At 42.1% G+C, this 13,422-nt stretch overlaps 1 protein-coding gene across 11 annotated transcripts in view; it reads right to left on the minus strand.

The window, feature by feature from the left end:
- The window catches only part of STON2 (stonin 2), a 176,099-nt gene that overhangs the window by 8,913 nt on the left and 153,764 nt on the right, over positions 1-13,422 (minus strand). For 7 of the 11 annotated variants that reach the window (XM_016926524.4, XM_016926526.4, XM_016926525.4 and 4 more), the window contains 2 exons: positions 7,232-9,070; positions 826-1,210 (listed from right to left, as the gene is read on the minus strand). In XM_016926524.4, coding sequence (XP_016782013.3) covers positions 903-1,210; positions 7,232-9,070 — 2,147 coding nt within the window. In that variant the 3' untranslated portion in view covers positions 826-902. Of the gene's footprint in view, positions 1-825; positions 1,211-7,231; positions 9,071-13,422 lie in introns of those variants that run through there. The other 4 variants (XM_054666199.2, XM_054666197.2, XM_054666201.2 and 1 more) reach the window with 1 other exon arrangement.

Below are 13,422 nucleotides of genomic sequence, written 5' to 3' on the forward strand. Positions count from 1 at the left end.
GAAACATTTAGAGGAACAATAAATCACCATATAAATCCAAGGATATTATTATAAATAGAAAACCACTTTGCAAAATCCTTCTTTAACAAACTCCCTTTCCAATCGTTGGCATTTAATCTCCTATTGAATTTCTAACTCCCCAGGAAAGTATCGCTTTCTATTTATGTCAGAAAACTCCAACTTTTATGATTCCTTCCACAGCCCTGACCCTGTTACTATTATAAACATTTGCTTGGCTTTTGAGTTTTGTCCTGTTACAGCCCAGTACCCAGGTCATGTGTGTCCTAACTTTGTTCAGGTCCACTTCATCAACTCTAACTGAAGCATATGCTTTGGGATAGCATTTTCTCCCCTCCATTTCCAAGCTCACTACTCTGTGACATAAATTATATTGCAAATGAATAATAACAACTCCTTTACCCCATTACTCTTTTTCTTTTTTTGAGACACAGTCTCGCTCTGTCACTCAGGCTGGAGTACAGTGGTGCAATCGTGGCTCACTGCAGCTCAACCTCCCAGAGTCAAGTGATCCTCCCACCTCAGTCTCCTGAGTAGCTGGACTACATGCACAGGCCACCATGCCCGGCTAATTTTGTACTTTTTATAGAGATGGGGTTTCGACATGTTGGCCAGGCTGGTCTTGAACTCCTGAACTCAAGTAATCAGCCCACCTCCACCTCCCAAAGTGCTGGGATTACAGGTGTGAGCCACTGTGCCTGGCCCCCATTATTCTTTTTGTTGTCATTGCTCATAATGACAGAAAGACATTATATTCTCCTCTTTGATGAGCCTCTTTATTTTTTTCCAACCTTTCTCTCATCCACTAGCCAGATTATGCATTTAAATCAGAGCAGACGCACCCACAGCTATGTATGGTGAACTTCCTCTAAGGCAGTAAGAGGTTACCAGGCGAACATAGTAAGCATGGCTAAAAGGAATAAGAGGGGGAGGGTAGTGGGGTGAACAAATGGAGTTGGAAGCATTAGCCAGATGCTTCCCAAGGCTACCTGGTAGCTGTAGTGTGCAGAATAATTGACCCACTTCCTGACGTCAGTCTTGTCTTCTACAGAGATAGATCTCACGCTGGCTTTGGAGGCAGAAGTTGTGGGCATGCTGAACTCGACATTCACGTGATTGGCAAATCTGGAAGGCACTTCCCGGTCAGAGCCGAGTTCAAGGTGGCAAAAGAAACAGTGTGGGTGACCGGAAGCTATGAAAGAAAGACAATCGAGAGATCAGATTATTTGGGGAGAAAGTGGAAGGAACAGCCAAAGGAGCCACTTCGGTAATAAAGGAGGCCTGTGGGCTCGGCACCCGGCAGCCTTTCAGAGGGTCCAGTGTTGAGCACGAGGATCTGCCCGGCTCAGCAGAATTCACGCTCCTGTATGCCTCAGCCCCTCGATATAACTCCATCGGATTCTAGCAGCCTGGTATCCTAGCAATAAAACCCAAGGCCTGAGAAACAGGGGCCATCCTGCCTGCTCAAGTGAGAGTGATATGTGAACACAGCCCCAACACTAAGAAATAAGGGGTAAGGATGTGAAGAATGGAATGGAAGGGATCAGCACTTAGCACCTAATAAAATACCAATGACAGCTTCCTGGAGCAAATCATTGCTTTCCTTTGAAGAATGAATTGGTTTTCTTAATAGTATTTCATACTTTCAAAATGCTTTTGGCATGCTTTTGCGGGTAAATGATATATGTAAATGACAAGGACTTTATAAATAGCACATAGATATTAGGGAAGCATATGGAACACTGGACAAAACACCAACCAGCAGAACACCTGGGTTGGACTTCCAGCTCCCCTACTAAGCAGCAGAGCTCCTGCCCTCAAGTCCTTTATACTCTCCAGGCCTCAATTCCTCCTCTGTAAAGTGGGGAGATTAGGGTACAAGGGATAAAGAGGGAGAAGTACAACAGGGTGGGCTGGTCAATGCCAGGCACAGTCCCTTGCTGCTCCTTAATTCTATACATCTATGGGTAACTCCACTATACTCGTGATGGCAAACTTTGGGTTTGATTTTTACTTGAGAATTGTTATTGAGATTTTTGAGGAAAAAGAGAGCTTACTGCTGTGACTATAACCACTGAAACATCATTGTCATTCATCTGCCATACAGGAAACATTGAAGTACCCTATGCCTTCTTCTATGTTAAATCTTTTACACAGATTCTCTCTTTGAGTCTTCAGTATGATCTTTCAGGTCAGAATGTTACCTTCATTTTATAGTCGAGGAAGCTAAGGCTTAGGGAGGTAAAATGAGCTACCCACAGTCACAGCTAGAAAGTGGCAGAGCTAAAAACTGAACCTAGCGGGAGGCCGAGGCAGGTGGATCACGAGGTCAGGAGATCGAGACCATCCTGCTAAAATGGTGAAACCCCGTCTCTACTAAAAATACAAAAAATTAGCCGGGCGTGGTGGCGGGCGCCTGTAGTCCCAGCTACTCGGGAGGCTGAGGCAGGAGAATGGTGTGAACCTGGGAGGCAGAGCTTGCAGTGAGCCAAGATTGCGCCACTGCACTCCAGCATGGGTGACAGTGTGAGACTCCGTCTCAAAACAAAAAACAAAAAACAACTGAACCTAGCAGTCTGACTCCAGAGTGTTCTTAACCACTTTGTCTGAGTTATAACCTCATGGTCCCCAAAACAGAAGACCAAGTTTGCAGGGTGACAGGGGTAGAGAGGGATTGAGCTGTAAGAACCCCCATATAGCAACTAGCTATAGATAAACAACATGAAATGACCTTGCCTTAATTATGTAACTGAAACAGCCCCTTAGTTATCCCAGTTTCCACAAACAAACAATTCCAATGTTCTTTATTGGTCTGGCTAGGACTTTTCAATCTCAGAGAGTGAGGACATACACACCCGCTCTCCAAGGAAAACATTAGATAGTGAAGTATTTGTTTTGCTCTGTTTCACAAACGTAACATATTTCAGTGGTTATTTCTAAAGAATAATGCTTTGGAATATTGAAAAATTTGCACTGATTTTCAGAAAAGAATTTAAGATACATATAACAGTAAAAATTAAAGTAATTGAAAATGAATCCACTCAATGTTTTTAAATTGTGTGCCACAGATGTAATTATACAGCTATCATTTATGGGACATTTATTACAGGCCAGATAACTGCACTAAGCCCTTAAAAGCATTATCTCATTTCATTCTGAATGAACTAGATATTAATAACCCTATTTTATAGATGAAAAAAATTAGGTTTCTCTGAGAGGGTTAAGTAAATTGCCTGAGGTCACACAGCCGTTAAGTGGTAGAGCTGGAAATAAGATTCAGAGATGACTCTGCCTTCAAACTATGTCCTAAATTCTTCTCAATATATTGCTGTGAAATTAGATCACAACAAAGTATACAGATGCATCTCTTAATTTAATAGCAACTTGGACAACTCTTTTAATCTAATTACACTTATTTTGCACATTGTTGGAATATGGAGAAATCTTTCCTTTCTACACAACTGATTCCCTCCTTTTACTCCACCAAAGTGTACTCACAGCAAATTCTGAAAGCAGCATTCTTTACTAGAATCCTAGCATCGACTCAGATGGGTAAGGGTGGTGGACAGTTAAGGAAGTTCAACTTTGAAAGCTATTATGGTTTAATTCATAGTAATGCATTAAATAAGTCCACACATTCTGTCATTTTCCTTGATGAGGTTGAGAAAATTCAACAACAAAAAATTCAGATTTTTTTAATTTCCCATACAAGGATGAACATATTGGGACTGTTTTCCCTTCACCTGGTCTAATGAGAACGGGGATTCCTGCAAAGAAAGCCACTTATGCAGGACAGAATGTTTTATTTCCTGGCAGATGATCTGTGGCAGCAGCAGGACTTGTTTCGGTGCCTTCTAAGATTAAGAAAAACTCTTGGGATGAAGGTAGGAGGGGTCCTTGGAGAGCTCAGAGAGGGGAGCTGCCCACGTATGTGGCTGGGCTGGGCCAGGCTGGGCTGGGCCCCGCCGGCGGGAGTCACGTTGGAATTCAAAGGTAGCTGCTTGATCTCTTGGTGGCTGGGACTGGGACAAGCCTGCTATAGGCTAGGGATGCCAGCAACACAAGGGTGCTGACCTGCTGACCTGCTGGCCTCTGCTGCCTGGGGTTTGACTGCCCTGCCCACTGGGGCCTGGAAATGCAGGGCCACTGTAGGCAGGAACGTGTGAGGAAAGGTAGGCTTCCAGCCAGCGGGGCCTTTGACCTCAGCTGAGCCCTAGCTTCCTTAAAGAAGGTTAAGGATTACAAAAAATAACCTGTACAAAGCACCTTCCCAGGGCTGTCTGAACACCTAGACAGCAGAGCCCAGGAAAGGGCTATTACTGAAAGATAACCATCAATTCTCTGGGTTCCCGGATGGAACACTGCAAGGGAGGACAGGAGCTGGGCACAGTGAATACCAGCAATGAGTGAGAACTTACATTCTGCCTGGAATTCAGATCCTATACACCTCAAGTTTCCAAAAAAGGGTGCTGTCCATTTCCTGAACTGGTATGGAAACATACCACTGGCTAGAGAAGTATAAGAAGCCTCTTTATGGGGTTTCACTATTGAAAATATTGTTATATAACCATGACAGCAAAAGCAGTAATGGGGCAAGGCTGTGAGGATTTAAGTAAGAAACATCAACAGATATCCTTATGCTGTGCTGTATTTCAAAAATCTTCCACAAACGAGGTTCCAACAATCTGGAAACAGACATGTAAAACAGCATATAAGCTGTATTTACTCGCCCTTGAGCCAACAGAACACTCTCCACTGGGAATCATTAAGGAGAGTGTTTGCTGAAGGCCTGGTTTTGCTTTTTCCCTGTCCTGTATCCATCCTCCCTCTCTTCTGGTAGCAGTCTTTTTCTTTCTCTCCTTTTGGGAAATAATCTTCCCCAGTGCTACATGCTGTCTTGGTGGTCACGTCAGTCAAAATGCACTCCTCTCCCCTAGTCTCTTGAGCCAAGTTACAAAAGAACAAAAAATAGGGCCAGGTGCGGTGCCTCAGACCTGTAATCCCAGCACTTCGGGAGTACGAGGCAGGCGGATCACCTGAGGTCAGGAGTTTGAGACCAGTCTGGCCAACATGGTGAAAACCTGTCTCTACTAAAAATACAAAAATTTAGCTACTCAGAAGACTGATGCAGGAGAATCGCTTGAATCCAGGAGGTGGAAGTTGCAGTGAGCCAAGATCGTGCCACTGCACTTCAGCCTGGGCAACACAGCGAGACTTCATTTCAAACAAACAAACAAACAAACACAAAAAAACAAAAACAAAAAATAGTCTGTGATGATTTGTCCTAAGGCTACATGCTGAGGAGACATCCATTAGTCTCTATGACCAGAGCTACTCTAGTGCTGTCTGTCTAAAGTCTTCTTGATCAGTCTTTTCCTCAGGTCTCTGAGCTATCCCATCCAATAATTTGTTTTGTTGCTTAGGGTAGCCGATAAGTCTTTGTTGCTTATAATAATAATAATAATAAACCTTCATGCAGTACTTTTAAATGTTTGGGAGAAATCACTTTGAAACAAATAGATACGTTTGTACATACTGGAAAAACTGCAAATATCTGTTCTTCTGGTGGAAATTATTTCAATATTTGTGTCTATTTGGCTTCATCTACCAGGAGGCACCAGTGATATATTAAGAAAAGGACCCTGGATGTGACTGCATGACTCTCTAGATACGTCACATCACCTTCCCGACCTTAATTTTCTCATCTATAAATAACTTGACTAAGTTATTCAAGGTCCCTTCCAGCTTGAAAATCCGGTAATTCCATGGTTGTCTCTTTCCAAGGGCTTCCGTGTCAAAGGAGAGTTCAGGGTTTTCTCTCTTCCTCTGTCAATTCAGAGGGGCCCCGTGGATAAGGCAGAAGTTACAGTGCTACCACCAGCAGAAGACAGTGCTGATTTCAGGGGAAATGAATAAGCAGGCACAGAGAGGAACACTTGGTTTTAAAAATTCTGTCAGTTTAGAAGTAGGGAGTAGCAAATCCAGCCTCAAACACAGAGGTCCAATTGTCTCTTCAGTTTGCACAGCTACACCCAGTGTCTGATACAGAATGCCCTGGTGTGTGTCCACTCCCTGGATTGCCTGGGGAGCTGGCCCGATTATATTGCCGTCTGCCGTCACATTGCATTACACTTAGGATATAATAATACAGACACTCCACACTCAGAGCGGGAGAGGAAGACTCTTAACACACTGCTACGATTTATAGTGAGAATCTAAGAAAGGATAGCCACATAAGAGAAAGCCATTTCAATCAAGAGTTTTTCCAAACCTCATCCTTTTTGCTCAGCTAGCGTATCCACTTTTGTTAACAGATGGGCAAAATGTATTCTAAACAAGAAAAGAAGGGGTTTAAAGGCTTACAAGATCATGGGCTTGCTGCCTACCATTGGGGTCACCCAGACATACTCTAAGAAATATGTGTATTAGTGCTGGTTTGACTGCTCCCTCATTTTGTCATTTCACTAAATCTCACGGGACCCACAGGGGAAGTAATTGCCTTCTGGACTCACTCAAGCACAAAAGCATCCCTGATAGCTGCGAGCAGCCCAGCTAGGGCTGGTAAGCATTTTTTTGTTTGTCTAAATAAAACATTATTTTCTTTATATTTTGTCTGCTAGACTTCTGGCCCTTTTAGAAATTCATGTCCTAGCTGGATCTTCAGTCTGATTGAAGGCCACTTTTCTTTCCCATCCCCCAGTCCCAGAGCCAAAGTCTGAATGTGAGATATTATGACTAACAGACCCTGCACAGGGTAGCTGGAGTCATAAAATTAACCTCTCAGTGTATTGTCCATGATTGGCCATAAACTGGCCCTTTTACCTACATCGAGGGCAGTGTGAGAAAGATGTCTCTTCAGAAGCCATCTAGAAATGAATCACTTCCAGCACCACAGCTAATACGTTAATGAGTCCCCAAAGAATATAAATTCAGAAGCTGCCCTGAAAAGCTGCTTAGCAGCTCAGCTGAGAAGAATAATCCCTAGTTTTACGGAAGATGTGTGATAATGAGAGGGTGAAAAGACAGAGTGAACTGGGTCACTATACGCATTACTTACCTTGCTCAATTATTTTTACTTTTCTGGTCCCACTCCCCCTCCATCACCACTCCCATCACACAGCAAAAACAAGCACTTCATACAGGATGTGGAACTTTGATCTCAGCTTTTTCACAACTGTATGTTTGTTTTCACAGAAGAAGAACCACCACCCACCTGAGTTTTTGTCGGGCAGTCGGTTTATCCTCCACACAATGGAGCTGAAGGCATGCTCGTACTTGGCAGTTCCCAGAGTTACTCTCATGACAGGCTCAGAGCCAGAAACACTAGTGGAGCCAAAACTTGCCCCCCGGTTCACTTTGGCTTTCAAAGACTTTTCCCCCAGGACACTTTCCCTGCGGAAGTTTTTCACCCACTCACTGGGCACAGGGTAACGGATCATCACATTCTCACAGGGAACCTGAGTGAGGGGGTCACGATTGGCGGAGAAGCCAGTTGACATCCTCAGCCAGCTCTGCACCTCCACCTCTGCCCCATTGACACTTGCGGCCGTCCTGAGTGTGAAAGGCAAGGTCTTCTCAGCAAACACTGTCCTGAACCGCATTAGCTCAAACCGGCACGCATCCAAAGGGTTGAACAGAATGACCCGTGAGTTGTGGAAAACATCCTCATCCACACACCCATGGAAACGGCACTCATGGAGCTTGATCCACTTTGTGGTGGTGGTGGGCATGATGTCCTGCCTCAAAACTATTTCATTCCCTTTGACGAGGATGTCATTGAGGCCCAGGCGGCACTCTGCGAGCCCAGACAGGAAACTCAGGATGTGGATCCGTGTCAAGACATGGTGCTGGAGAATCTGGTTGTCTCCTTTGCTCATAATGCCAGAGAATTCATCTCTGACATCCACTGTAATCTCCTCTTCAAGGTAGTTGAGGCCAACTGTGCTCAAGTCCATTGACAACACTGGCAGATCCATGAGACGGTCCTGAACTGCATGGATGAAACTCAGGAAGTCATCGTAATTGGTGGTGCCCAGCTTAATCACCTGTTCCCTCTCTGCTGTGTGGGCCACAGCAGGTTTGGGCTGGTATTTCTTCTTCTCTTTATAGGTGACACGGTCTATCCGCAAGCTGTGGATTCTGCCATTCTCATCATAGTTTTGAAGCCGGGGTTCTGAAATCTCATGACAGATCTCCAGCTTGAACTCACGGAATGGTTTTTCTAGGCCCTGCTCATAATATAGCTGCAGGTAACCAGTGTCTGTCAGTTTGACGTAGATTGGTCCCCAGTGCCTGGAGGACATGATGTTTTTCTTCTCAGGGATCCTCAACATCATTGGCCACCCGTCACGAGGCTGGGACCGTGCTGATCCAGGCGGGTGAGCATCTAGTTCAATCCAGGCTACTGGGTCATCATCAGGTAGAGTTGCACTGCCAAAGTGATCAGGGTCATCAATTTGGAGTTGTTTGAGTTTTTCAACAGCATCAGAGTGTGACTGGGTTTTGCTTGAATCATCAAAACTGATGGCATCCTGGTAGATGACAATGAGGGAATCTCTTTGGCTTTTGCCTGTGGTACTGGAAATGGAACTGTTTTGGGAGCGCCTCTCCTGCTCCTCAAAGAAAGCACTGAAAGGGTTGATAGGGGAGGGCTGTACATCCTGCAGAGTCTCATTCAGGAAAGGGTTGGTTGCCCTCCAAGGTGGAGCCTCAGTTACAGAAGGCGTGCGGTTTAAAGAGGAAATATCCAGCTTCTGAACTTTGGAGAAGTTCATCAAAGTGCTCTTGGGACGGTCCCTCTTCTTAAATGATCCCATTGAATTATAAGGTACATCTGGGATCACAGATGCACTTGGTGGTGTATTTGGCTTCAGAGGAGAGGTGACTGGTGGTAAAGGGCAGCTGACTTCATTGTCATCAAAGGTGACCCAGCTGGGAAAACGAGCAGAGGTCACTGGAGGGGCAGGGTGCCCATTCATGGCTGGACTGCTGGCCTGCCAGCTGATGGCCTCCATCTCTACTTCTTCATCTTCTTGAAGCGAGGAGGAATTGTCTAAAAGGAAAAGGAGAACATATGAGCTACTGTTCAGGGGCTCTAGAGGTAAGGAAAACTGAAGTAGAGGAATGAGGGTTTACTAGAATTTTAACTGGAATCCAGTACATTCCAAAGCAGCTCATTACCTGTTTCAAGTGCTTAGTCTGGGCATAGATCTCACAATTCTGTAATGAGCACCCCAGAGGAGCTATCGCATTAAGTGCAATAAGAACCCAATGGCTGTATCAATACAGAAGTATTGACTGGTAGTACCAAGGTCTCTTGCAATTTATATACTCTTCCTTATTTTATAAAAGCTTCTGGAATAGATGTTTTCTGTACTTAGCTTTGAGGAATGTATTCTTAATTTTTAAACATTGAAAGCCATCTCCTATATAAAATGATATAAGCTCATCTCACTGAAAAAAAACAAGTTATCGTCTGTAAGTGATAATATGATTATAAATAATATTCTTGGAGGGATTTTAGCCTAAACATAATGAATAAATATTAAAGACAAACAGTTAACCTTCTTAATATTCAGTAGGTTCATACATGTGAATAAGAAAAACACAAAAACCCCAAAAGAAGTCTGAGTAAAGAACATAGACAACTCATGAAAGAGAAACTAAAAAATGTCTAGTAAGTATGTGAAAAATATCCAATCTCACTAGTAATAAGAAAAATGGCCAGGCGCAGTGGCTCACGCCTGTAATCCCAGCACTTTGGGAGGCCAAGGTGGGCAAATCACGAGGTCAGGAATTCGGCACCAGCCTGGCCAACATGGTGAAACCCAATGTCTACTAAAAATACAAAAAAATTAGCTGGGCGTAGTGGCAGGCACCTGTTATCCCAGCGGCTTGGGAGGCTGAGGCAGGAGAATCACTTGAACCCAGGAGGCAGAGATAGAAGTCAGCGGAGATTGTGCCACTGCAATCCAGCCTGGGCAACAGAGAGAGACTCTGTCTCAAAAATGAAAAATGAAAAATGAAAAAAAAAATCAGTGAAGATTTTGAAAGATTTCAGTGCTCAATGAGGGTAAAGGTGCCATAATAGGAGCACTAAGTGGATGCTTAGTGAAACTGTAAGTTGCAACAGATGCTCTGAAAAGAGATTGGGCAATTTATATTAAGGATCTTAACACATGTTAATAAACAATGACTTAGTAATTCTACCCTAAGAAAATAAATCTAAATTATGAACCAAGTTTGAAGAACAGAGATGTCCATTTTGGCATTATTTATAATAGGGAAAAATATTTTAAATATTCAACAATTGGGTGAGTGTTAAGAAATTGAAGCCTACAATAAAATAATACCCACCCACTAAAATGTTTACAAGTAGGCAGTATATCAGGAGAAAATGCTCATGATATAATCTCCTTTTTTTCTCTAAAATATTTTTCCATCTTGAAGTTTATTTTTTATGATAAAAAGGTTATTACAAATAAAACTCCACTTTAGCAGGGCCTTCAAGGAAAGAGATACAGGACTTGGGTTTGATGAGGGCAAGATCTAAACTTTTTCAGTAACCTAAGGACCGTGGGTATCTGCTGGGGCTGTGGGAAGGGAGGGGAAATGAGGCTTTTAGCAAGGAGGAATGAATTCTGATGAAGGAACAGCACAGACAACAAATGTGTGCATATAGTAGGTACTCAATAAGGTTTTTTGATTAAATAAGTGAGAAAAGAAACTTTGCTTTAGAGTAGCTCTTCCATTCTCTACGTCTCTGCAGGAATGGGTATAGGGGATCTCTGCTACCATCCTACCCACTGTTTCTATGGCCAGTTGTTTGGAATCAAAGGGAAATGGATACTCAAATGACTGAGTTTTCTGACCACCTCACTACATCTTCATGCGTATCACATCCAACCACACCCATCAGCAATGCCGCACATAATTGCACATAATTATACAAGGATGGGATGCTGGCTTGTCACCCATCTTTCCAAGTAATTTATTCAAACAGATAGCAATTCTCTCAAATGAAAACATAAGTTTGAAAATGTAGGCTAGGCCGGGCACGGTGGCTCATGCCTGTAATCGCAGCACTTTGGGAGGCTGGGTCGGGCAGATCACTTGAGGTCAGGAGTGATCACTTCAAGACCAGCCTGGCCAAAATGGTGAAACCCTGTCTCTACTAAAAATACAAAAATTAGCTGGGCGTGGTGGCACAAGCCTGTAATCCTAGATATTCAGGAGGCGGAGGCAGGAGAAGTGCTTGAACCTGGGAGACAGAGGTTACAGTGAGCCGAGATGGCGCTACTGCACTCCAGTCTGAGCGATAGAGTGAAACTACGTCTCAAAAAAAAAAAAAAAAGAAAAGAAAATGTAGGCTGTAGGCTAAACACGAGTATGCATATACATATACACATATCCATACCCACCCCAGAAACAAAATGAGCAAAAAGCATTTTCTATATCTACAGTGACTAAAAAGGATTCTAAAGCATTTTTAAATTAAAGATGAGAATCTCCTTCAAATTAAGCATGAATCCAGTTTTGTATAAGTGATTAATTTTCTGAAAATCGAAGGGAAAATGGTCAGGAAACAACCTACACTTACAGTATTTATATTTTATTTATCATTTTGGTAACAAAGTCTAAAAGGAACATTGTGGTCCTGAGTGAAATATAATCACTTCCTTGGAATGGTAATTGATCCTGTCTAGAGAACTGGGAAAGGGGTACATCTCAAAACTCATCAACTTCTAATGAGGCAGCTCTAGAGAGCCTTTGTGATGTAGTGTTTCCACCCAAACAATCTCTATTGGCCCACCCCTGGCATCAGGGTTATCCTTTTCGTCTTGGAGCTCACTCTGTAGTTTAAAACAAGCTGAAGTCCTTTTTCTTTGGAGGGCGGCTTTCTGCCAAAGCTGTTTACACTTGCTGCCAAAGGATTCCCTTCTGTTGGGAATCTTGTCCTCAAAACAGCCCTTCTCATCTTCTAAACCAAAAATGAAAAGAGAAAAAAAGGCCTTTGTCCCTACTGAAGATCATTTTCTTACAATAAATTCCTTTTCAAACCAAGTTAGTTTAAATCACGCCAAGTCCTAAACAGTTTTGAAGCATTAGAGATATAATACAAATTAAACGAGTGTCTTTAAATTTGAAGGGAAATGTTTGAATTCAATTAATTTCTAGGGATTCTATTTCCTTTCTGACAGTCATTAAAAAATATCAAAAGACTTTGTTACAAAATTATCTTCCCTTTGGCAGTTTCATGTCCCATAATTGCATGTATTTTTAAAACTTATTCTCTGGGATGGTAGCAGGGCATAGGTAAAATTTCTGAAATTGAGATTTAGATTTTCTATGAAATAATTTATTTAAAGAAATCTGAGAATTGTAAGAAATAAATTCTAAGAGTTTATCCTAAGGAAATAACAGGACAAGCATGCAACGATGTACACAGTGATGTTTATTACAGCAATGCTTCTATCACAGAAAAACATGAAAAAACCTGAATGCCCAACAATGGGAGACTAGTTACATCAGTTGTCATACCCTTAAAATGAAATTCCATGTAGCTGTCAAGATGATGCTCTTGATGCATGTTAATTCACACGGAAGTTGACTAGGACACATTGTTGAGTGAATAACAAGAAACACCTAAAATCTGCAGTCAAATTGCCTGCGTTTCAATTCCATACCTACGGCTTTTTAGATATGTGATTCTAGGCAAGTCTTAAATTTCCCTCTATCTCAGTTTTCCTATATATTAAATTAGGGAAATATTAAATCCTACCAGACAAGTAATAAATGCTCAGTAGATGTAGGCTGTTCTTAGTACTACTGCTGCTACTACTACTACTACTACTACTACTACTACTACTACTACTAGAATGATAATGTCATTATAGAAAGTACGTATGTATTAGAAAGCTTTGGAATATAATAATCTCGTAATATTTTGATGTGAAAACAAATCTCTCATGGGATAAGAGGTGATTTAAAAAATTCGAAATCTGTATTCTTTCTTTCAAAAACTGCAATGTTGCTTACAAAATAAAGCAACATAGCATTATAATAAAAGTTCAAAACATCTCTTTATTATTACTACTAATTAGCCTTAGAGAAAGGAAACAAAGTGCTTAGCTATAGTCTGTATTGAGAAAGCAGCAGTTAGATCTTTCCCAAGACAATTATGACTGGTGTGGCTGGGACTGGAAACAATGAGAGGGGGAAAAGCTGGCAAATTTCTCCAGTAAGAAATAGGCAAAAACCAAGTATCTTGATCACAAAGCTAATTCTTCTCCACAATTCAATTTACTAATTTATTAAAATAAAACCAAAACCCAAACTCCAGCATTATTTTAATTACTATCTCTTCCACTGGCTACCTCCAAATTGTTTTTATTATGAGTTGGG

This window comes from Pan troglodytes, chromosome 15 (assembly GCF_028858775.2).
Source record: "Pan troglodytes isolate AG18354 chromosome 15, NHGRI_mPanTro3-v2.0_pri, whole genome shotgun sequence".
Taxonomy (NCBI): domain Eukaryota; kingdom Metazoa; phylum Chordata; class Mammalia; order Primates; family Hominidae; genus Pan; species Pan troglodytes.